Source organism: Vipera berus, assembly GCF_964194415.1.
Source record: "Vipera berus genome assembly, chromosome: 2".
In the NCBI taxonomy this organism is placed as follows: Eukaryota; Metazoa; Chordata; class Lepidosauria; order Squamata; family Viperidae; genus Vipera; species Vipera berus.
This window is the reverse complement of record NC_138203.1, coordinates 277773622-277786947: the sequence shown is the minus strand read 5'-3', so window position 1 is coordinate 277786947 and position 13326 is coordinate 277773622. Positions and strand designations below refer to the sequence as shown.

Below are 13326 nucleotides of genomic sequence, written 5' to 3'. Positions count from 1 at the left end.
AGAATAGAATAGAACAGGACAAAATAGAACAGAATAGAATAGGACAAGACAGGACAAAACAGAACAGAATAGAATAGAACAGGACAAAACAGAACAGAATAAAATAGGACAAGACAGGACAAAACAGAACAGAATAGAATAGAACAGGACAAAACAGAACAGAATAGAATAGAATAGGACAAGACAGGACAAAACAGAACAGAACAGAATAGAATAGAACAGGACAAAACAGAACAGGACAAAACAGAACAGAATAAAATAGGACAAGACAGGACAAAACAGAACAGAACAGAGTAGAGTAGAGTAGAGTAGAGTAGAATAGAATAGAATAGAATAGAATAGAATAGAATAGAATAGAATAGAATAGAATAGAATAGAATAGAATAGAATAGAATAGAATAGAATAGAATAGAATAGAACAGGACAAAATAGAACAGAATAGAATAGGACAAGACAGGACAAAACAGAACAGAATAGAATAGAACAGGACAAAACAGAACAGAATAAAATAGGACAAGACAGGACAAAACAGAACAGAATAGAATAGAACAGGACAAAACAGAACAGAATAAAATAGGACAAGACAGGACAAAACAGAACAGAGTAGAGTAGAGTAGAATAGAATGGAATAGAATAGAACAGGACAAAACAGAACAGAATAGAATAGAACAGGACAAGACAGGACAAAACTGAACAGAATAGAATAGAACAGGACAAAACAGAACAGAATAAAATAGGACAAGACAGGACAAAACAGAACAGAGTAGAGTAGAGTAGAGTAGAATAGAATAGAATAGAATAGAATAGAATAGAATAGAATAGAATAGAATAGAATAGAATAGAATAGAATAGAATAGAATAGAATAGAATAGAATAGAATAGAATAGAATAGAATAGAATAGAATAGAATAATAGGCAGGGCTTTTTTTCTCATAGAACGCTCAGAACAGAGTTCCGGCACCTTTTTTGGATAGAACCTGGTAGGGTAGGCAAGGCGGGTTGTATGACATGTGTGAGTTCCGGCACCTTTTTCTTTTACAAAAAAAGCACTGATAATAGGAATAAAATAAAATATAATAGTAGAATAGAACGGAACAGGATAGTTAATAGAATAGAATAGAATAAGAACAGAACAGAACAGAACCAAAGTTGTTGGAAGGGACCTTGGAGGTCATCTAGTCCAACCCCCTGCTCAGGCAGGAAACCCTCTACCATAGCATTCACAACTTCCTGATGTGAAGAAAAACATTGAGACCATCTTCTGGCTTCCTACCATGGCATAAGAGCGATCTGGGGAGCCGGTTTTCATATTTGTGCCCTTGGGAGAAGGAAATCACCCCGATCTCTTTATCTCTCCTCACAGGACACCGTCGTGGCCCTCCAGGCCCTCTCCTTGTACGCAGCTGCGACTTTCTCCAACAGCGCAGAGGGCATCAGAGTGACCCTGAAGTCTGGGGAGAACAATCTGAAGGAATTCCAAGTAGACAACAGCAACAGGATTCTGCTCCAGACCCAGGACCTGCCCAACGTGCCCGGGGAGTATTTGGCAGTTGTGACCGGGAAAGGTTGCGCCTACGTGCAGGTGAGGCCCCCCTAAAAGATCCTTGGAAGAGAACAGGGGGTGACAGGGTGCAAGGTGACTTACTGTCGTGGGTCAAGTTAAGTTACTTTAAATATGCTGCCCGCCAGCATGGCTTCCAGGCTTCCTTCGTGGAAAGAAAACGGAGCAGCAATAGCAGTAGCATTTACAGTAGGCTTATACACCACCCCACAGCGCTTGACAGAGTCAGCATATGGCCCTCAACAATCTGGGTCCTCATTTGACCGACCTCGGAAGGACGGAAAGGCTGAGTCCGTCAGGGCTGCGGGCAGAGCTTGCCTGCAATACTGCATTCTTACCGCTGCCCCCCCCCCCGGCCTCATCGACCGGAGTGCACAAAGCTTGTTCATAAATTGAAAGGTGTTTGGGCAGGGGGAAGGAATTAAAAAAACAACAACCCACTTTTGTTGTTGTTCATTGCAAAGTCGTGTTTGACCCCTGGTGACCCCATGGAGAACGTTCCTCCAGGCCTTCCTGTCCATCTTCTGGAGTCCCTTTAGGCTCACGCCTACTGCTTCAGTGACTCCATCCAGCCACCTCATTCTCTGTCGTCCCCTTCTTCTCTTGCCCTCAACCTTTCCCAGCATTAGGCTCTTCTCCAGTGAGTCCTTCCTTCTCATTAGGTGGCCAAAGTATTTGAGTTTCAACTTCAGGATCTGGCCTTCTAAAGAGCAGTCAGGGTTGATCTCCTCTAGGACTGACCGGTTTGATCGCCTTGCAGTCCAAGGGACTCGCAGGAGTCTTCTCCAAAACCATAGTTCAAAGGCCTCAATTCTTTGGCGCTCAGCCTTTTTTATGGTCCAGCTTTCACAGCCATACATTGCAACTGGGAAGACCACAGCCTTGACTATACGCACTTTTGTTGACAGGGTGATGTCTCTGCTTTTTAGTGTGCTGTCTAGATTTGCCATGGCTTTCCTCCCCAGGAGCAAGCGTCTTTTAATTTCTTGGCTGCACACACACACACACACACACGTGTATGTATGTATATGTATGTATATGTATGTGTGTATGTGCATATATATGTGTGTGTGTGTGTATAGGGACGTGGTGGTCCAGTGGGTTAGGACACTGAGCTTGTCAATCAGAAGATCGGCAGTTTGGCAGGTCGAATCCCGAGTGCCGCTTAACAGAGTGAGCGCCTGTTACTCGTCCCAGCTTCTGCCAACCTAGCAGTTCGAAAGCACGTAAAAATGCAAGTAAAAAGATGAGGGATTTAGAGAGAAGATTCTGCTATCTGTGCTAAACACACCTGTCTTAGCCCACTTAGGGGGAGGAACATGGAGGACAGCTGCCAAAGGGGATCCCAGTTTGCAGTCAGCAAGTAGCTCTTCCTTTCTGAGACGCTCAAAATGTAGGAAGCATCCCTGCTCCTTCAGGAGACTCTCTGAACGGCTTGAGTGAGGTGGACCTGGAGTTGAGGCTATGTCCATTGGCCAGAGAGAGAAAAACTCTCTTCCCACTGTGGACTTCAAAGGGCAGAGGAAGAGTCCCACAGGTGCTTTTTCAAAAGGCAACTGGACCTCGTTGTTCCTTGTTTTTTTTCCTTGAAGACGTTTCGCTTCTCATCCAAGAAGCTTCTTCAGTTCTAACCGGATGGTGGAGGATGGAAGGACTTGCATTCCCCGCCGTCATCTGGTCGTTCGCACTCTTTCTGAGAGTCGCCGAGGCCTCTCGGCGGTTCCCAGAAGATTCCACCACCCACTGGCACTACCCGGGTGACCCTGAGGGCCCAGATCAACCTCCCAGGGGCCTCCACGGCTCTCAGCAAGAGTGTGAACGATGGGTGGATGAATCCCCCCACCCGTCGATCCTCCTTCATTCAGTCAGAACTGAAGAAGCTTCTTGGATGAGAAGTGAAAGGTCTTCAAGGAAAAAGAAGGCCCGGTTGCCTTTCAAAAAAGCACCTTTGGGACAAACCGTGAGCTGGAAGACTGAGAATCTCCGCAGACATGCAGAGAAAGAGGCACCATAGAGAAACGTGGTCCAATAAGGAGAAACACCCGGAACAGAAAAAGAGTGGCAGCCAAGAAAACAGAAAGCAGAAAAGTTTAAGTGAGAAGGCCCAAGAGTCCATCCTTGCATTTCTACCATGACAAGGTGATGCTGAAGAGCTGCTATTAATCGGGCGATAGTGCTGACGTCAGTCCGTCACGTTCTAAGGTTGCTCTTCCTGTGTTCTTCTACCGTGAACACACATTTGCTTCTCTGGTTGGCTTGCAAGAAGAAAGCATCTTTCAACAGTGAGGAAGAACTGCGGCAGCTTCTCTTCCGTCAGGTGCACTCTGTTCTGTACCAGCCTGCTACCGGCCCTGCAGAAAAGGCAGGGACAACCCCTTTACAAACGGCAAGAGGCTGGAATAAAGCCTGCCAAATTTATTAACATAAAACAGACACCAACCATGAAACAGGAGCTATGAAACAGGAACTATCCAAGCGGTTGCCTTCAGCAAACCAGCCCTCCCACACATTCCCCTTAAATACACCTCAGGGCGTGGCCTCTCTCTGCCTCCTTCTGAGGTGCCCCATTGCCTTCCTCTGTTTACTCCTGATTGACTGCCTCCTGCGTCGGGCGTCCTTGAACAGGGCCAGCTGTGGGTCATCTTCATCCACGCTGTCAGGCTCACACAGCTGGGTCTCCACCAGGTGGGAGGGGCCTGGCTGAGGACTCTGCGGAGCCTCAAAGCCATCATCAGCAAGCTCTTCAACACCCCCCCTCCTCCTCCTCTGAGTCGTCCGACCCAACTGCCGAACCCACAGGCTGACCCTGAATCACAACACACTCCAGAAGTGTCGGCATTCAGCTCCTTATTGGCAAGCTTGGCTGACAATATTGGAAGCTGAAGGCCAACGCATCTGCAGGGCCTCAGACCGGAAGAAGGCTGAGCCAATGTGGATCTAGGAAATGATGGCACCACGAGTCCAGGTGGACGGAGTGGTGCTAGACTTCCTCGAGCAGCAGAAAATCTGCAAGGCCTGGAGTGGCCAATTCACCAACAAAGACGACCCGGTTAACCAAATATTTCCTCCTCAGACCACCTTGAGGTACAATGTGCTCCCACATCCAGAGGACGACCCATTTGCAGTGACTGTTGACACAATTCCCGAAATGTGTGTTGGAGTCAAGGCCCACAAAGAATTCGAGATTGTAATGAACGTCAGGTACTTCTCTCGTCAATAAGTCACAGCTGAAGGGGGGGGGGTCTGGCTGCCATTCAAGGGATACCATAATGTCAGATGGTGTCTTTGGGTCTGAAGGACCATGTCCCGCTCCTAACAGCCTCGCTTCCTATCATTTGCTAATCTAACCTAAGAGAAATGTGATTTGTTTGGGGTTCCATATATTGTGGGGACCTAATAATGTCTTGGCAAGCTGTGTGGACTATTAAGCTATGATATGGCTTATTTATTTGGATATAGCAGCGGTCCCCAACATTTTGGGCACCAGGGACTGGTTCCGTGGAGAAAGGTTTATCCGCGAATTGGAGGGGGCTTGGCTTCGTGTGCTGCCTGCATCCCGCGGCAGCACGGACTGCTTGCTGGCATGCCACGGACCAGTGCTGGTCCACAAACCCGGGGTTGGGGACCCCTGGGGTATAGCATGCCATACACACAAAAACAGATGTGTTTTCTTAATGAGTTGGTTGCATGAATCCAGCCACCTTATGCATGACACGCTTGACTGGGTGAAGGAAGGGCGTAGTCAACTCATTGAACCAGCCTGACAATTACTGTAATTCACAGGGAGTTAGTTTCTAGTTTAAAACACCTTCAGCACTGCGCGGAGTTAAACACACACAAACCACTACATCACAAAAACAGCTTGTTAAGGACCCACTTCAATCTCCATCTTGAGAAAACAGAACTCTTGGAAACGGTTTATTAAGAGAAATTGACAGTAGGCACGCTAGACAGGTTTCTGAGGGATTCCCCCCCACCATTCAGTGTTTTAAAAGTGTTCCCAAGCAGCCACCCCCACCCCACCCCGCAGTTCTTCCCGAGGATTCAAACCGGCAGATTTCTAGGTGTTAACTCCAGAAAAGATAACACCAGTCCGGCTCTCTCGGCACAATCGGCACAATCGTTCAATCCTCTCTTTGCCCAGATCCCAAGTGTTGCATCTTTCCCCCCCCACACACACACACTTTTTCCCTCGCTGCCGGTAAAGAGGAGAAGTTCAGAGGGGCATAGGATGAAAGGCAGATGGCCACATCGTTATGGTTAGCAGACCCAAAGTGAATCAACAAAAGGTTACTTTGTAATGAATAGAGGAAGTGAAAGTAATAAAACCCCCATACATACCCCCTTCCCCCTTAGTAGTATGACGGAATCCAAGAGATAGTAAGAATTGGTTTTTATATCAGAGAAGATAGAAATGAAATATAACCGGATTCTGACATAACTTATAGGTTAACCGCCCGTCCTCCTTTCTGAAACAAAGTTGAAGTCCTAGGTGGTCCCACGAAAACAGGACTTCTCTAGGCCCTCTACGCCATATCTCCCTACAAAGGTTGAAATAGGAACGGCAATGAGGAAGTCCCTCCCCTGGTCTGTAATTGCAAGAATCATAATGGCACCACTGCAGGTATTTTGAGGTGCTTCGGAAAATGACAAGCTCCCAACCGTCTTTGTGAAGATGGGGAGGACACAGAAAACAATCAGTGATTCTGTGTTGCTGGCCTCCAGGGCTAAGTCAAGTGTCTGGGAGCAGAGGATAGTGATGTCACTCAAACACTGTCACCGCAACTTCATCCGGATAGATCTGGACTCCCACGGCCTAGTTAACCTTCAATGCAGGGAGAACCACCTTTGGATGGGCAAATGTAGGCTAAGTGGTGGAATCGCATCAGACCGCTGACATTCAGACAAACCAGCCATCAACAGACACACAGAGATCAATCCAGTTTACATGCCATTTAAAAGGTACAATTCCAAGTCTAGGAAGCAAACAGCCTAGAACAGGGGTGTCAAACTCAATTTCATTGAGGGCCGCATCAGCATTGCGGTTGCCCTCAAGGGGCTGGGTGGGTGTGGCCAGGGTGGGCGTGGCCTACTGGGTGGGCATGGCTAGAGTGCGTATGGCCTACTGGGTGGGTGTGGCCAGCTCTACATCGTTCGCATCAAGGGTGCCTATGGGGGCCTGGGCAGGAGTGGGACAGATCTGAGGGTCTCTGGCAGAAGGAGGGTCTCTGGGCCAGGGCCAAGGCAGCGGGGGCCGTTCCCTCACTGTTTCCAGGATGGCTTTGCGGGCCACATGAAACCACTTCACGGGCCGGATCCGGCCCCCGAGCCTTGTGTTTGTTTGGCCTAGAACATGTACCCTCCATCATCTATCACATAGATAAGCAAGGAACAGCACCAGAGAAACAATAAAGGAGGAAAACAATACCCTTTTTAAAGGAGACAACAAAGAGATTGGCAGGACTGACTACCACACAGAAACAACTAACATACTCCCCTTCTCTCTGCATTGATGATGTTGCCTAGTATGGTCAGGAAATGTCAGCAGGAAAGCGGCATATTCAAGAGAGCACAAAGAGCACAACCGACCAAATGTCCGTCCCAATCAGAGACTAGAACTTGGATCTCCTTGGTAGGAATCCAATCCCTCTTTGTTGCCTCCTTTAAAAGGGTGTAGTGATCGTGGGATCAGGAATTAAAAACCTCACAACCATCCTAACCGGGGCTGACATTGTCTCTTTTCTCTCTCATTCGTCCAGTTACACCGGCAAGCGTCCAGCCTCCAACATGGCGATTATTAATGTCAAGATGGTCTCTGGATTTGTACCAAATACGCCATCTGTGAAAAAGGTAATGGAGAGTTGTTGCATTGGGCCTTTCCCCCCAAATAGCTGTTAATCTCTCTTGACTATGACATACCAAAGAATTAAGAGCTGCTGGGTGGGATTTGGACGCAAATGCCACCACTCAAGATTTATAGCCAAGACCTTGAAATAGAGCCTCTCTGTGTGGGCAGAGGAAGGGATGGGGAATGGAAATGTGCCCCACATTGTGTTATGATAGGCCATGCCCTCCATAAGGGATGCGGTGGCTCAGTGGGTTAGGACTCTGAGCTTGTCGATCAGAAGGTCAGCAGTTTGGCGGGTTGAATCCTGGTGCCGCGTTCTGCCAACCTAGCAGTTCGAAAGCACGTAAAAAATGCAAGTAGAAAAATAGGGACCACTACGGTGGGAAGGTAACAGCGTTCCGTGCGCCTTTGGAATCTAGTCATGCCGGCCACATGACCACGGAGACGTCCTCGGACAAACGCTGGCTCTCCGGCTTTGAAATGGAGATGAGCACCTAGAGTCGGAAACGACTAGCGCGCATGTGCGGGGGAACCTTTACCTTTACCTTTATCATGCCCTCCATGGCAGTATCAACCATCCCAACACGGTCAGTTAGAAAAGAAAGACCCTTGGAGCCATGGTTAGTCAAAAGTACGCTTTACTAAAGCCAAGTGGTTGCAGAAGAAGCAAAGCTGGATCTGGTGTTTCCGTGCCCAAAGCATGTGGTTAACTTTCCCTTGTTCCCATACACACACACACACACACACACACACGGTTACCGTCAAGCATCATAGTGTGACCTTAGAACGTGTGTCGGCTCTCGCAGGACCGTACGGTTCATGGTTTCATTTTGCCCCAGGCTAGCCCTCCCTTTGCCCCCCTCCGGCCGATCTCCCCCCCCTCTCCCCCATTGTTTACGGCAGGCTGACAGCAGGCAACGCAGCGCGTAGCAGGATGGCAGCCCTGACAGGCAGCCTCTTTCGTGAGAAGGACCGCAGCCTACTTCCCAAAATTGCAAGCGTGCTGAATATCCCAAGGATGACCTCTGTCGGCCCAGGGCACTTCGCCTCGCCAAGATCAGGGCCAGGTTTCTCCTTCCAAGGTTTCAGCTGTCCAACGGCCGGTGGCGGATCGGGGCCCCTGACCCATCCTAATGGAAGACATCTCCGTTTTGTTTTTCTGCAGCTGAAAATGCAGGCTCCGATTCAGCGGGTAGAGGTAACGGCCACTAACGTGATGCTGTATTTGGAGAAGGTGAGTGCAGAAACCAAAATGAGGGAATGGGCGAGCGATCATGATCGTGATGACCTTTAACGATAATGGAAAGGCCAATAAAGAGAGGAAGGGAACTGCTGGGAGTGGGGGGGGGTTGCCCACTGAATCTTCCTGTGGAGCATGAAAAGGCCAACGCTCCACATGAAGACAGAGAATCATATAACGAAGGGAAAGGGGATTGCTTCGTTAAAGTATTTGGGAAAAGGTAGAAATAATATAGTAAGCCAATGGGTGCGGTCCAGATATTTTGGGCTCCATTCCTTTATTCCTCCTTGGTCAGGCTGCGTGGAGCTAGTCCGAAACATCTCAGCCACTCATTGGGTGCCTGGCGGGCTTCCAAATTTCAACCTTCTAAGCAGTACAGGTTGTCCTCGACTTACAACAGTTTAGTGACCGTTCAGTTTCTATGGTGCTGGGGAAAAAAAGTGATTTATGAATGTTTTTCACACTTATGACCATTGCAGCCGTCTCTGCAGTCATATGATCAAAATTCAGATGTTTGGCAACTGGCATGTGGCCTTTTGACGAGCCAAGTCAATGGGGAAGCCAGATTCCCTTAACAACTGTGTTACTAATTTGACAACTGCAGGAGTTCACTTTAGAATAGAATAGAATAGAATAGAATAGAATGGAATGGAATGGAATGGAATGGAATGGAATGGAATGGAATGGAATAGAATGGAATGGAATGGAATGGAATGGAATAGAATAGAATAGAATAGAATAGAATAGAATAGAATAGAATAGAATAGAATAGAATAGGGAATAGAATAGAATAGAATAGAATAGAATGGAATGGAATGGAATGGAATGGAATTGAATGGAATGGAATGGAATGGAATGGAATGGAATGGAATGGAATGGAATAGAATAGAATAGAATAGAATAGAATAGAATAGAATAGAATAGAATAGAATGGAATAGAAAGGAATGGGATTAGAATAGAATGGAATGGAATGGAATGGAACGGAACAGAACAGAACAGAGGAATGAAGAATAGATTGGAATGGAATGGAATGGAACAGAATAGAATAGAATGAGATTAGAATGGGATTAGAATAAAATGGAATGGAACGGAACAACAGAATAGAATATAGGAATGAAGAATAGAATGGAATGGAACAGAACAGAGGAATGAAGAATAGAATGGAATAGAATAGAATAGAATAGAATAGAATAGAATAGAATAGAATAGAATAGAATAGAATAGAATAGAATAGAATAGAATAGAATAGAATAGAGGAATGAAGAATAGAATAGAGGAATGAAGAATAGAATAGAGGAATGAAGAATGGAATGGAATGGAATAGAATAGAATAGAATAGAATAGAATAGAATAGAATAGAATAGAATAGAATAGAATAGAATAGAATAGAATAGAATAGAATAGAATAGAATAGAATAGAGGAATGAAGAATAGAATAGAGGAATGAAGAATGGAATGGAATAGAATAGAATAGAATAGAATAGAATAGAATAGAATAGAATAGAATAGAATAGAATAGAGGAATGAAGAATAGAATAGAGGAATGAAGAATAGAATAGAGGAATGAAGAATGGAATGGAATGGAATGGAATAGAATAGAATAGAATAGAATAGAATAGAATAGAATAGAATAGAATAGAATAGAATAGAATAGAATAGAATAGAATAGAAAGGAATGGGATTAGAATAGAATGGAATGGAATGGAACGGAACAGAACAGAACAGAACAGAGGAATGAAGAATAGATTGGAATGGAATGGAATGGAACAGAATAGAATAGAATGAGATTAGAATGGGATTAGAATAGAATGGAATGGAACGGAACAACAGAATAGAATATAGGAATGAAGAATGGAATGGAATGGAATGGAATGGAATGGAATGGAATGGAATGGAATAGAATAGAATAGAATAGAATAGAATAGAATAGAATAGAATAGAATAGAATAGAATAGAATAGAATAGAATAGAATAGAATAGAATAGAATAGAATAGAATAGGAATCTGGAAGGTACCTTGGAGGTCTTCTAGTCCAGCCCCATGATCAAGCAGGAGAACCTATACTATCTCAGACAAATGACTGTCTAGCCTCTTCTTAAAAATTTCTAGTGATGGAGCACCCACGACTTCTGGAGGCAAGCTGTTCCACTGGTTAATTGTCCTCACTGCTTAACAATGCTCTCATTTAGCGACAGACATTTTGGATCAATAGTGGTTGCAAGTCAAGGACTCTCTGTATTTTACCGAGCCTTTTCCCCTAGTGCCGCACACGCAAGGCTTGAACATGGGCTGGAAAGGAAGAGAACCGTTTTTGTAAATCTTGGGGACTGCCTGTGCAGGTCATCCTCAACTTACAGCTGAAACTGAACCCAGAATTATGGTCGTAAGTCACTGTGGTCCTTAAGCAATTCACTGGACCTGACTTTGCCATATTTAAGGGCTTCAGGCATGGATGTGTCGAGTGAGGGGCTTGTGGTGGGTCAGGTGTGAGTCATCAGTGAGACGCTTGTGATGGGTCTTGCGATGGGGAGGTTACATCAGTTCCGGGCCATTGGGAGGTGAAGTGCTAGTTGGGGGGGAGGCGGGGCTTGCGTGGGTTGGTTGTGGGTCGGTGCTGTCTCTGGATGGCTGTGCGGTTGGTTTGGATTCTGAGGAGTTCGTAGGCCGATGGAATTGCTTGTGGAGTGCGACTTCGATGGACGTACGAGTGTGGCGAGTGGCTAGGTAGCGTGGGCCGATGATTTTACTGTTGCTCCAATCAAACTGGTGCCGTTTGGTGTCGGTGTGGGTAGATTATATATGCTGCAAGGGGACAAAGGAGCAGTACGCAGATGGCTGTCTAAACCTCAAATCTTATCTGAACCTTTTGTCTGCAGGTGACCAACGTCACCATACCGATCTCTTTCACGGTGGAACGGAGCTTCGATATCCAGAATCAGAGGCCAGCATTTGTGCACGTGTATGACTATTACGAAGGTGAGCTCGGAATATGCAGCTGTGGGTTCTGAATTCAATCCCGCACCACCGCCAATGTATCCTCCCTGAGGACTCCAAAGCCAAATCCCGAAAGATGGTAAAAGAACAGCTCGTGTCCCTTTGGGACGTGAAAGAAAGCCCATTTGATATTAACCATAGTTTTCCTTCATGTTTCCAGATGAATCCACAGTGGTTCCATACAGCGCCCCCTGCAGCAAAGGTACAGTATGAACTCCTTTTGAACTCTACTACTCTCTTCCAATCTTCTTTCTTTTTTTTCTGAGTAGAACATGACCAATTCTAAACATGACCAATTTACATTTTTATTCTATTGAATAGAATATTATCCCAAAAATCTTTTCTTCGGCTTTAGACCAGCGGTCTCCCAACTTGGTAACTTTACAACTTGTGGACTTCCATTCCCAGAATACCTCCAGCCATCCTCAACCTCAACGGTTTTTAACATGTGAGGACTTGAATTCCCCAGCCAGCAGAAGTTCATACTTTTTAAAGTTGCCGAGGTGGAGAAACATTGCTTTAGCATTGTCTGCATTTTTTAAATCCGTTTGCTTCGAAAGGTGTTCAGAAAAGCATGTAGAAGTATGACTTCACCGAATAGCAAAAGCATTTAAGACTTATGTACCGCTTCACAGTGCTTTACAGCCCTCTCTAAGTGGTTTAAAGAGTCAGCATATTACCCCCCAACAATATGGGTCTTCATTTTACCACCTCGGAAGGATGGACAGACTGAGTCAACTTTGAGCCTGTGAGAATTGAACCTGCTGAACTGCTGGCAGTTGGCAGTCAGCAGAAGTAGCCTGCAGTACTGCATTCTGACCACTGCACCACCACGGCGCCCTAATTTACTTTGAACATGGCTCATGTGTCAGGTGTACAAGTTATTGTTCGTAATTTACATTAGTAAGTGAAGCTAGCCTGTGTTTTTATTCAAGAACTACACTTAAACCAGGTCCTAGTGCAATGCATAACCTCAACAATTAGAAGGGGTGGATGGACTAATTCAGCTCCTTCCTGCAATTGTAACAACCTGCTGGTGTTCAGATGTGTTGGACTTCAGTTTCTTTCGCCAATATGCCACGCTAGCTGAGCAGGACACGTTTTTGTCCAATGTAACAAAAGAGGTTTTAATTATAGGCACCCCCATCCAATTTCTGTTTAACTAGTCCAGCAAGAAGGATGTGAACTTCACCTCAAATGATAAATCATCGTAAAAGGAGAAGCCAGTTTTGGCTTGGAAAAAAGGTCCACACCCAAATTTCTTTGTCTACCTTTGGTTAAATGCTTGGCTTAGTTAGCTGATCTTTTGATGAGTCTTTTCTCTCCCACAGCTAAGTTTGGGAACGCATGAAGAACAGAGCTGCCCTCCACCGTCTCCCAGTCAGTCCCAATGATGCTTTCCTACCCAACCTGATCAGAAAACAACAGGCAGAAGACGGCCACCCAAAGACCCAAGAAGAATCAGGTTGCCCTCTCGGCGCCGTCCTTCATTCACCGCTTTATGAGGCCCAAGGAATTAGAGACACACCACCGGCTTCACCTTCTCTCCAGCTGGGTCTGGAAAAACCAACCTCTGGCATTTGCTGTTGTCTCCTCTGGGGTTGGGGGTGGAAAGAACGAAACAAATAAATAAATGCATGGATTTCATCAGCTGTGCTTCAAGTCCATCTCTCATGTGGGTT

At 45.8% G+C, this 13326-nt stretch overlaps 1 protein-coding gene across 3 annotated transcripts in view; it reads left to right on the top strand.

Moving 5' to 3' along the window:
* Nucleotides 1–13284, top strand: part of LOC308661145 (alpha-2-macroglobulin-like) — a 113892-nt gene extending 100608 nt beyond the window's left edge. For all 3 annotated transcript variants that reach the window (XM_081315938.1, XM_081315936.1, XM_081315937.1), the window contains exons 31-37: nt 1364–1582; nt 4635–4762; nt 7321–7411; nt 8575–8643; nt 11527–11626; nt 11805–11846; nt 12976–13284. In XM_081315938.1, the coding sequence (XP_081172064.1) occupies nt 1364–1582; nt 4635–4762; nt 7321–7411; nt 8575–8643; nt 11527–11626; nt 11805–11846; nt 12976–12995 (669 nt within the window). In that variant the 3' untranslated portion in view covers nt 12996–13284. The remainder of the gene's footprint in view (nt 1–1363; nt 1583–4634; nt 4763–7320; nt 7412–8574; nt 8644–11526; nt 11627–11804; nt 11847–12975) is intronic.
* Nucleotides 13285–13326: the final 42 nt, after the last annotated feature.